This window comes from Branchiostoma floridae, chromosome 2 (assembly GCF_000003815.2).
Source record: "Branchiostoma floridae strain S238N-H82 chromosome 2, Bfl_VNyyK, whole genome shotgun sequence".
Taxonomy (NCBI): Eukaryota; Metazoa; Chordata; class Leptocardii; order Amphioxiformes; family Branchiostomatidae; genus Branchiostoma; species Branchiostoma floridae.
In genome coordinates this window covers 19,749,529-19,760,769 of record NC_049980.1, presented here as the reverse complement: position 1 = coordinate 19,760,769, position 11,241 = coordinate 19,749,529, and the positions used below count along the sequence as shown (strand labels likewise).

Here is an 11,241-nt window from a genome sequence, read left to right as displayed (position 1 = left end):
ATGCTTTCGGTTTGCACCTGCTGTCCCTGGTGCTGAAGGAATTCCTGTCCTTTTATAGTACCAAAGGTCCTTCCCTGCCTCTCCAGGCTGTATCTCTCTATCATTGTAGTGATGCCTATTGGGCCTTCATATTGTCTGCCTATCCTTGGTGCTGAAGGGCCTTCCGTTCTTTATCCCATTTCTTAGTGGTAAAGGACCTGGATTGTCCGTCCGTCATCCTTACGTAGTGCTGAAATACCTTCGGACAGAAGCATGGTCTTATACAGTTTACATTTAGTTATTACTGTTTACCGAGGTTCCCATTCTGTTGGTATTTCGATGAATAACGTTATAACGTTACCTCGGAGGCAACTTTATCTTCTGACACCCGTCAACACAATCAAAAGCCATGATTTCAATTAGTGATATGAATGAGAGATACACTGTGGATGCCAAGCTACGTCACAAGTCAACAGTCTTAGGAAGGACCACGTCCTTAGAGTTACTTCCGCAGTGGACACCTGCTTATATTTGACGTTTTGCCGCACTGCAAATTCACGGACATGATTCACGGACAGACAGTCGACGGAAGAATTTTTTTGAACACGCCGCCATTTGTAGACCTTTTCACTTTAACCCTTAACCCCTTGCATGATACATCACATTTTATATACTACGACTCGCACTAGTTGCAGGTCGTGTTGAGACCTTATGGCATCTTACGTGAGACGTCAAGGCCAGCGGTTTTGAAATGCAGCTTGGAGGATCACTGGGTATCTTAACTAGCTTTTTACGAGGTACGTCATGCTCCTGCACAACTTCTGAGAGGCTTCTTCGGGCGGGTTGTTTGGCGGTGGTGGAGCTGATGCCATCACAGCTCGCCTGAGATTGTTGCACGGTTTAAAAAAACAACTGCGACAACCGTTCAGATATTTTATTAGTTACCCTTTGCAACATAATATTGCAGTCCGGTTTTGACGTTCGACTGTGTTAACGACTGCAGATGGCCGACACAGGTGACAAGTTACAGCTGAAGAAACGGGGACGTCCCAGGGTGCACCCCGCGGGGAGTAGGTCACCCTTCTCCAGGTTGGTTCTCCAGAGGCTGACTCTGATTGGTTGTTTCTGTCTGATGTAATTAAAATATTACATCATCGTCATCAATTTGTTGGCCATTTGAGAGATGGTGACTAGGTTGTTGCACAATCAGATAATTTCATCTTGTCTTCAGTCTGTCAACATGATGATAATTGTGATGTCTGGTTATCAATAGTTAGCAATATTACAAAAACCTTAAGGAGCACAAGACTGGAGTATTAGACTTAGAAATTACTGGAGTATTAGACTTAGAAATTACAAATAACATTACGACTTAAAACACAATGAGTCATTATTTAAGCAACTTAATTGGAATATATTATGTTTTCTGATTTTATCTGTTGTAGGTGTGTTGTGTACATAGGCAAGTCCATGGACTTGTGGCAACAGCTAAAGTTGGATGGGAACTTCAGGAATGACTCTGAGTTTGCTGCCTATCTTCTCCAGTTGTACCAGACAAGCAGGTTTGTATAAGTACTTTATTCACTACCTGATGTTCCTCTACATATATATTTCAATACATTTATCCTAAGTAACCTTGTCTAAATCCGACATATAATATCCACCGCTCAGTACCTTAAACCAGTCTAACGCAGAAGCAGAGGAAGCTAATTGTTTGAATATCAGTTGATCACAGCAAATCTTAAGAATTGTTGAGTGGAATCAGCTGCTAGGGTATACTGCTCAGGCCCTGACATTCGAGGTCTTTATGGCCGGTCTGGCATGCTTGCCCTATTCTAGCACCCACCCCCCTCCTCAGCGATGCCCCAGTGGGGTAGTTAGAGGGTAAATAAGAAGAAGTATTTTTGTATAAAAGTTCCTCCATTTCTTTCCTATTTTTGTTCAAAGGTAGATCTGAGCAATTATGTGCCCATGCAGGCTATCATAAAATGATAAACCAGCAAAGGCATATGTGATTCATATGTAACTTATGTTTCATGTACAATGTAGGTCGTGCAAAATGCACACCCCACTATTTTGAAGTGCCCATCTATTGCATTTAAGTTTAATCTAATGACAAATTGCTGATATATCATGCTACATTTATGTCATGGTTTTTAGTATGAAAACATGTATAACTTACTGCTCTCTATCCTATTCAGATCCAACAAGCCTTCCAATCTCACGGCAGATAATATCTCAAAGAAGGTGTCAAGAGCTAAAGAGGCTGCCACAAAATCAAGGCATCATGCTTCAGGAAAAGATGAGGAACAGGCAGAAACATCACCGCACAGACATCTTGGATCTCAAATTAAGCAAGATCAGAGATCCTTAGATGGTGCTTTCATACTGTACAATGATAAACAAGATGTTGATCTACAAAAGATAGAACTTGACACAGCAGTTGATTCTCCTATATTTGAACTTTGCAGCCACAGTGCAGATGAGGGGACTGCCTTGGAAAATTCAATGATCACAGCTTTGTCCAAGGGTTGCAAAGGTAAAGATGTCCCGATCGGTAATAATGCAGAACAGGACACACCTCCAGAAAATGGGGATGGCATGCAGTCGCTCTCCAGTGATGTTGAAGAGAATATCAGTACTGCACAAAGAAGTGACTGTTTTGGCAGTGGTTTGAATCTACTTCCGAAGAAGAGACATTTCTGGAATGATAAAACCGAGTTGCACGAGGGTAAGCTTCACAACCAATCTGCAGCAGGATTAGAAATGGCAGAGGAGTCTCATGTGAACCCTCAGGAAGACCAAATAGATACCCGTGAGTCTGAGTATGAAAGAGAATGTCAGAAAACTACCCAGGATACGTCATCACCAACAGAGATGGAGGAAACTAATGAAGAGAAAGGGGAAGATGAGCATGATCCAGAGGAAGATCTGATGTCAGACGTTCACTTGGACACAATTGTAAAGTTGACTCCACTATCAGAGTCTATGAGAAGGAAAAGGAGAAGTGGTGACCAAACATGTAGTATTTGTGGGTCAAATTTCCCCAGCTTATACAGAATGGGTAAGCATATGAAGACTGTCCATAGTATAAGCAAGCCATTTGCTTGTGTTTTGTGCAAGAATGTCAGCTTCAGCTCCAAAGGAAACTTGGACAGCCACACTTTTCACATACACACAGCCGAGAAGAAGTACACGTGTGACATGTGCAATGCCTCATTCAAACTTCCGCGACACTTGCAGCGCCACATGATTGTTCACTCTGAAGAGCGACCCTTCAAGTGTGGCATTTGCAACAAGGGATTCAAACACAGAGAAGCAGTGAAGCTGCACGAGAGGAAGCACAGTGGGAAGAAGCCATACCTCTGTGCACAATGTGGTGCTCAGTTTGTGATAGAGAGTAGTCTGAGATCCCACATGGTTGTTCATACAGAAGAGAGGCCCTTCGAGTGTACCGAATGCAAAGCTATGTTTAAAACTCCTGCTACTCTCCGAATGCACAAAGAAGTCCATACAGAGGACAGCACTCACTTATGTGCAGTGTGCGGTGAACAGTTTAAGACAGCGCGAGCACTCAGGTCTCATCTACGCAGACATGGCGAGAAGCCCCATCAATGCTCTGAGTGCGGAAATCGGTTTGCAATACTAGGTGAGCTCAACCGTCACGTTAAAGTGACCCACAGTGCCAGCAAGCCATACCCCTGCAAAGTTTGTGGATTCCGTTTCAAGTTGAAGAACTACCTGAGCACTCATATGGCACGCATGCACAGTGGCAACAGACGACCACACACGTGTGTAGTGTGTAGGGCAACTTTCAAGATGCCGCTGGATCTGAAACACCACATGAGGAAGCACAGCGACCTTCGGCCCTTTCCTTGCGACCTTTGTGACTGGAAGTTCAAAACCAAGACGCATTTGAAACAGCACATGGACATCATACATGGGAGAGGAGGGAGGGTTAAATGTTTTGCTAGACGTACCATCAGATCAGCAGATTCAAACAGTAATACTAAAAATGCTACATCACCAGCACCCCACCAAATGAAACAGAAGCCTAGTCAAGACACAGCAAGATACAACGATACTGACATAGGACAGAGTACCAGTATCATTAATCCCTTGACTGCAATACACAACACAGTAGAAAGGACTCAGTCTATCTCTATCAGAACTAGCGGTCTACACAATACTACAGAAATAAACCAAAGCATCCAGAAAGGTGATACAACACTTCGCAGCACTCCTCATACAATGGAAGAGTCTGTCCTCACAGCCCCCCCTCCCTTGACCCAACCGATGGAACAACTCCCAGGGGCAGACCACATGACACCTCTGTCTCCAGTGTTCCGAGACACCAGCTGGTCCGACACGCTGGATTCAAGTTTGATCCAGTCAGCAGCTGACCTTGACCTCAGCATGACACGTCCAAGATGGCCGCCATTTCAGCCCTTGCCCTACATGTTCCAGAGACAAACATGTTACAGTACTGATCAAACCTCCACTGGCTATGTTATGGGCAGCTCAGATCTAGTTTGATCAGAACTAACACAATATTTTTGAAATCAGAACAACAACATAATCTGAGTAATGTTGCCGAATAAAGATGTGGACACAATCATTGTACGATTTATTTGTCCTGGGATTTTCAGAAAGCCTATAATAATGGTGTTGGCTGTCGAAACGGATCTACAACAACCTTTTAAATCACAGACAGATTAATTTTGTATGACATATCTGCAACTGTGCTTAGAAATCCCTCAATTTGTGTCATAAATCTGTCATATACAGAACATGAAAAAGCAGCAAACATGTTATTTCAGACACTTCTTGTAACAATATTGTCCTGACAGTACATGGCACAGTAAGGTCTTTTCATCCATGTATTTGTGTCAAGTAGAAAAGAGCAAACCTTTCTGATAGACATTGATTTCTAGCACATTGAAGGACACACACATGCTTCAAAGTCAACAATTTTCTTTGCTGACAGGGACGTGTTTTGAAATAGCTTGTGTGACTTGACAACAAGGAGGTACTGAAATAAAATAACATGTACAAGTTGATTCCTTTGTCGACAATAAGTATGTCCCAGAAAAGCCTAATATTAGTCTGAAATCGAGTAGCTTCTGAATTTGAAGATTAAATTCATCTTCAAATGGTAGTGTCTCTTCAGTTGCTGTGTTTTCCTTCAAAGAAAGACACGAGACTGAGCAAGTCTAATGTAATCTCAAGTCCAGATCTTGAGCATGAGGCGCTCCTAAAACGTCTGTCTGTTGCGCTTGTACAGAGTCGTTTGTGGAGTGTTCCCCTGAAGTCGATGTATCAACTGTAAATGTTGCTCCTTCTGGGAGTGGTGAGGTGGGGGACATGGTTGACTCTTCCCACTGTCGAACCTGTACCTCAGCAGCTGGGTAACAGTATAGATATGGAGGTAAGAACATTTTTTTATTATTAGATACATACTGTAGGTGAACAGCTTGATTTTGTTCTAACTTTTGTCAAGTTCAACTGACAAATCACATGGGACGTGTGAGCTTTAACAGACAAGTAGCATCAGCAATGTGTGCCTTAAGGAGGCTTATACAGAAAGATTGTGTTGTTATGATACCTGTTTAAATTAACAACCACCAAGATGAATTCTGCTTGCATTCCGAACATGCAACAATTTATCAGTACTCATGCAAAGTTTACCATTAGATTGCATCTGAGAACTAATAGTATTTGATTCCCAACATAATGCAGAAAGAAAATATAAAACATTTTATGTGGGCAAGAGCCAGATTATCCTGCATGGAAATGAACATTGGAGCAAACTAGAGTTAAAATAGATACAAATCTAGCCATCATGCAACTTGGCAATGTTTTTTCTTAAATATCTAAACTGTGCTAGTAGAGTTGTCATAGAGTTACCTTGAAACGCCTCAGGATACTGTTTGCTGACCTTTCCTTTGAGTTCCCTGTGAATGATTATAAGTACACATAAAAGTAAACAATCAGGTATTCAGAGTTAGATTGCTATTTTCTGTTGTTATCTATAGACATTCCATCTTCTTGACAAACTTGGTGTTTTAGACTTTTATAAAGTTTTAAATTATATCCAATGGCACCAGCTTATTTGGCTTTTAAACGTTATAAAAATGCTCTTTCTGCTGTTTCATGCTTATAAGTTAACAGATACAGTACGAACTTTGTATGGAGACTCATCAAGTCTTCAGTAAATATACTGGGCTGGTTCTACAAAAATTGAATAACTAAAATCAATGTAGCTGCACTAATGAATAAATGATAACAATAAAATTCCTCCACTGCATACTGTGGTAAGGTATGTTTGAATATCTCAGCTATTACTATTAGCAGCTCTCACAGTTGAGCTGGTTCCAATTGTAGTTGGTAACTGAGAGACTCTGGGGTTGGGACATCTTGCTTGGGGACTGCACTGTCCTTCAAAGGGGCCACAGAAAGGGGGTTCCAAGTTTGAGGAGGTGCTTCAAGTACACTAAAGGGGATTGGGACTAGCAAAACCTCCCTGTAACTATAATAAAATACTTAGGTTAGGTCAGCAAATAAGTTGCTTTGTCTATACTATATGTACCAAAAGGGTTACAACAACAACATACTATAGCTGCAGGACAAACCAACCTGATTCTTCTGAAGATGTGATCCAGGTCCTTCTTCATGTCCAGCAGTGTCTGAGTGTGCTTCTTGAACATCTCCTGTGTCTCGTCAAACCGGATGGCTGACAAGGTGTTGAAACTCTGCAGCATCTCATTGGTCTTCTCGAATCTGTTCACCCTAGGGATACAGAGAAACAACAGGTATGACAAAAATAGTTTTGCTTTAATTTGCAAACCTGTATTTAATACTATGATACAATATCTCCATTCAGGATACCTTTACTAGTAGCGATTTATGGATTTGAGCAACTCAGCATGGGTACGAATTACTACAATTCACAACAGATATTTTCCAGGCACCCATGCAAAAGCATGTTGCATGACGTCTGGAAGCAAATCTGAGATGGCAGACTTCAATACCTCATTTGGCATACCTCTTGCAGAACTACTGTTGAATCCCTATCTAAATCTAAATCCAAAGTCTAAAAGCCCTTCACTCATTTGGGGTGCAGAATAAAACCCTCCTTACATGTGTTTCTGAGCCTGTAGAACTGCGTTTACATCGTCATCGTTCACAAGATCCACCAGACTTCTCAGGAAAACATCGGACGGGTCCTTCGTTACGCTGCTACCTTCCGCTGCTGCTGAGTCCCGGTACAGAACCTCTACTCCAGAAGACTCTGTAGCCACCGAGCACGAATCACTGGAATCTTCAGTCATTTTATCACAATTCAATGACCCCTCTGAGATGTGTTATTGTTTGAAATATTACGTTGTGGCAAGTAAGCAAGAGGTGATCAAAGCAGCTGTTCCTCTACTTCGTCACGGGTCACCGAAGGACCCCAATAACATCGCCTACTAGTATTATCTATGCTGCCTGTTCATTTTGGAAGTACTTATCTTGGTTAGATTATCAAATTGAAAAGAAATACTGTTGATATAATTTGGAAACATACTTAAGTAGAATACACTTAATGTTAAGTGTCTCTGAGTGGATGTTTAGTGTTTTTAGCGCTATATTTTTCATCCAATTCAGTCAGGCAGGTTTGGTGACAGATAGAACAGCTACAACCTTAAGACTCTGACTCACAGGGTAAATCCCACAGAGTTCACTTGGACAAATGTTTTCGGAATACTAAACTGATTTCAAATGTCCATAACGTACAGCATGGAGCAGCCAGACAGTCTGGAAGGCTGGATAGCGATCAAGGAGACTCCGTTCGAGGATCCAGACGCCAGGACTCGTCTTAAGTTTCTAGTAGGCTGGAACAACGCTGAGAACAAACTCGCCATAACTTGCCACAACGTCGCCAAGTGCAAGAAGCGCAGCGCAGACGACGATAGAAGCTGGGCGGGGATGTTTTCCTTCCGAGACATCCGCCATGCTCACCAGCAGATGTCTCTGGTTTATCCTCAACTGGATCCGTACCTACCTGTGATGCCTGAAGAGATGTCAACACTGTGGGGTTACCTTAACTACTATATGGGGACGTATAATGATGACACTGACGTGTCCGAGACGGTTGTTAGTGATGTAGAAACGTACCTAAAGGTTGCTCTAGACGTTTGTGGTAAGAAGCTTGTTGTGGACACGTTGTTTATGGAAGACTCAAGCACAGATGCCTACTTCGAAAACTTGAACGACTTGAAGAGAAGAGGTTACGAGGATGCTGTGAGTCGGGCTGCAGATCATCTTAAAGAGGTTTGTCATGTTATTGTTTTTATCATAGATTCTAATGTTTTCTGGTACAAGTGATACTTGACCTGCCAGAAATCTTGTTGTCTGTTAGCAAAATTCATGAGAAAATTCATTGACATCATTAGCCGGATAATACAGACTCGCCTAACTGCAAGATGTAGCACCAGTGATTACAGCTATGAGGAAGATAGCTGCCAGGCTACTGCAACATTTGGAGTAAAAATATCAGTAGGTTGTGTACAGGAAAACTCTCACCATTGCAAAACAAATTGTCCATATGACTGGTTTTCAGGTGTTATCCCTACGAGCTGGCTCTATCAACATGCTGGACATGTTAGGTGTATATGAGCTGGAGGACACAGCTGTTGAGGACCTGCTGATGGCTACAGTAGAACACTTTCACTACAACCTGCAGCCTTTCCTGGATGTCAGGGAGGTAGCTTACATCAAGAGACAAGAGGTCAGTCAAAACAGTCATCCAGCAAGATAACATCTCACAGTTACAATTGTTATCATGCTATACTATGGTTAAAAGTCACAATTTAAGGTCCCAAGCAGATGTTAGGGTATATGATGGTAAAGTTCCAAACAGCAGGTTTTGAATTGGATGCCAGGCTCTAATTCTAGCACCTTGAAGCCAAGCAGACATTCAAAATCATACATTATGATCTGGCACTCTAACATCTGCTTGGAGATTCACCATTCCATAGAGAAAGGGGCTTTATAAAGTTTTGTTTTTGTAGGAAAGAAGCCTGGTTTTTGTCTAGAAAACGCCTTCTGATGTCATCCCTGCCTGAAGGTCTATACTGCAAAAGAACTTTATCTGTGACAATGGGATTTTGCACCACATTGAAAATCAAGAAATTGCAGTATCTTTCAGTTCTCAGCTAAGACAATACTTACCTGTATTTTAAAACAAACATTTATATGTGTATCATAGTGAATGGCATGGTGATTTCACAGAAAAGGTCACTTACTAAAAGTGCCAATACAGCAAAAAGCTATTGACTTACTATAACTGTTCTGAAACTTTGAACTACCTTTTCTTCTACAAGTTACAAGATCTGGTGCAGGATCCGGACATCGGGGAAGGTCGCCGGACACAGTACGTTAAGGAGTACAATGAATGGCAGTCACAGTATGAGACGGCCACGGAAGCCATTCTACAACTCCAGATCAAATACTTCAGTGAATGTGTGGACATTTCAACTGGTAAGATAATAGGGCTGTCATGTTTGCATTCACAGTTTTTGCAAAAATACTTACGCATCTATAATGTCAATGATAGACTTAAAAGAAATGATCTGTTTTAAGAATAATTGACCACTTGTTGGCTGGCCAAATATAACCGTAAAATCAAATTGGAGCTCCACATTGATAAAAGTTATCTTGCTGCATGATAATGACTGTAGATAGTCTTCAATAAACATTATCCAGATCTACTCTTAGGATAGGCAACAGTATAGTATAAAGTGTTAAAGGGGTATGTAATGTATATTACACACTTGTCTGCACTGCAGCAGACCGATGATGATGTTTTTGATACGTATGAAATATGCAAACATAGAAAATGCAAACAAACCATTTTTGTAGGGATGAAGGAGAGAATGCTGGCAGACAAGCAGAAGTTTGGAAAGGCCACCTGGGACCTGCACGGCTCAAGCAGACTGAACAGGATAGAGGAGAGAGTGTCTGGGGACACTTTACAGATGCTCAGGGCAAAGGAGAAACACTTCCAGACACAGAGGAGAAAAATCAAGCAAGAGGTAATCTCTAAGCAGATGTTGGTGGTAGTAAATCATAATCAGTTGGTTCTCTAGATGAAAAAATGTTACGATTTTCTGCCCCAGCATCTGCTTTGAGATTAACAAGAGGTACAAGATTTTTGTGACTGTTGGGGTGTTTATTGGAATTGTTGTTTTAAGATCAGACTGACAGGGTCAAGAGTAGTTATATGTGATAATCTCTACATTTTAGTGTTTGTGGGGAGGACTGTTATATAATAAGGAGCTGTCTAAGTGTTAGAAAGTTAATTGAAAACTACATTCAAGTATTATGTCTCATGCCAGCAGTGGTATAATCGAATTTACAATGTGCTGGATACTACTTCACACCACAATTTATCTCTTATACAATAAGATTAGTGGATAATCTTGTCAGAATTCTAGATGCGTTCATGCATACATTGTAGGAGCAAAAATAAAACTTCTTTTTATTCATCCAGATGGCTTTCCTTGATGAGGGGACAAACCTTAAGGTTGAGCTGGAGAAGCTGGAACAGAAATATTACAGCATTCAGATCAAGTTGTATGATGTGCAGTTAAAGATCATGGAGGAAGAAGAAGTCCTGTGTAAGAAGCAGCTGGGGGTCATCCAGAAAGAACTGCAAGGTGAAATATATTGTCTAAAGAGGAATATTTTATGTCCATCTTTAAACAAAATTCAGATTTACTTGGTATAAAAAATTTGATTTTGTCAAAATTCCTGTAAACTTGGATGAATCTGACATGTAATGTGCTGAGATTCTAAATTTAGAATTCCATCACTTACTTGCCAGTGTAAGACTGTGTCTGCATTCCTTTTGATACACAGTTTCTATACCCCTTGGGCTGGCACTACAGCAGGGCAAGAGGCTAATCCACTGGAAGTGGTATGTATGATTATATAATATCATTCTTGCTGTCTTTCCAGATGAAGAAGACACTGTGATGTTTTATGATGCCTATGAAACCCCAGAGGACCTGGAGGATGTTGACATGCCACAGTACAACAGCCGAGCTGACCCCCGGGTCACACAGCTCAAAATGAGCCTCAACAAAATCTTCAGGAAAAGAGCATTCATCAGAAATAATAAGGTAATATCCTCAGATTGATCAGCATGGAATTATGTGGGCATCTCTGGTCAAAAGCCACTATTTTATGTTCAGCTTCAATTGACATGAATGATGATAT

General features: G+C 41.3%; 3 protein-coding genes across 7 annotated transcripts in view; 2 read left to right on the top strand and 1 right to left on the bottom strand.

The window, feature by feature from the left end:
* Positions 1-5,026, top strand: part of LOC118409358 (zinc finger protein 23-like) — a 12,714-nt gene extending 7,688 nt beyond the window's left edge. For 2 of the 5 annotated variants that reach the window (XM_035810325.1, XM_035810326.1), the window contains exons 3-4: positions 1,425-1,541; positions 2,181-5,026. In XM_035810325.1, coding sequence (XP_035666218.1) covers positions 1,425-1,541; positions 2,181-4,515 — 2,452 coding nt within the window. In that variant the 3' untranslated portion in view covers positions 4,516-5,026. Of the gene's footprint in view, positions 1-12; positions 777-982; positions 1,069-1,424; positions 1,542-2,180 lie in introns of those variants that run through there. The other 3 variants (XM_035810328.1, XM_035810329.1, XM_035810330.1) reach the window with 3 other exon arrangements.
* LOC118409361 (kxDL motif-containing protein 1-like) lies at positions 4,594-7,445 on the bottom strand. Its single transcript, XM_035810336.1, has 4 exons — positions 7,120-7,445; positions 6,616-6,768; positions 5,887-5,933; positions 4,594-5,383 (listed from the first exon to the last, which is right to left on the bottom strand). Exons 1-4 carry the CDS (start codon positions 7,308-7,310, stop codon positions 5,193-5,195), a joined length of 582 nt encoding a protein of 193 aa, XP_035666229.1. The 5' UTR covers positions 7,311-7,445; the 3' UTR covers positions 4,594-5,192.
* A 133-nt stretch (positions 7,446-7,578) lies between these two features.
* Positions 7,579-11,241, top strand: part of LOC118409364 (junction-mediating and -regulatory protein-like) — a 7,000-nt gene continuing 3,337 nt past the window's right edge. Inside the window, 6 exon segments of the mRNA XM_035810338.1 lie at positions 7,579-8,292; positions 8,582-8,749; positions 9,345-9,501; positions 9,883-10,055; positions 10,514-10,679; positions 10,981-11,144. Coding sequence (XP_035666231.1) covers positions 7,759-8,292; positions 8,582-8,749; positions 9,345-9,501; positions 9,883-10,055; positions 10,514-10,679; positions 10,981-11,144 — 1,362 coding nt within the window. The 5' untranslated portion in view covers positions 7,579-7,758.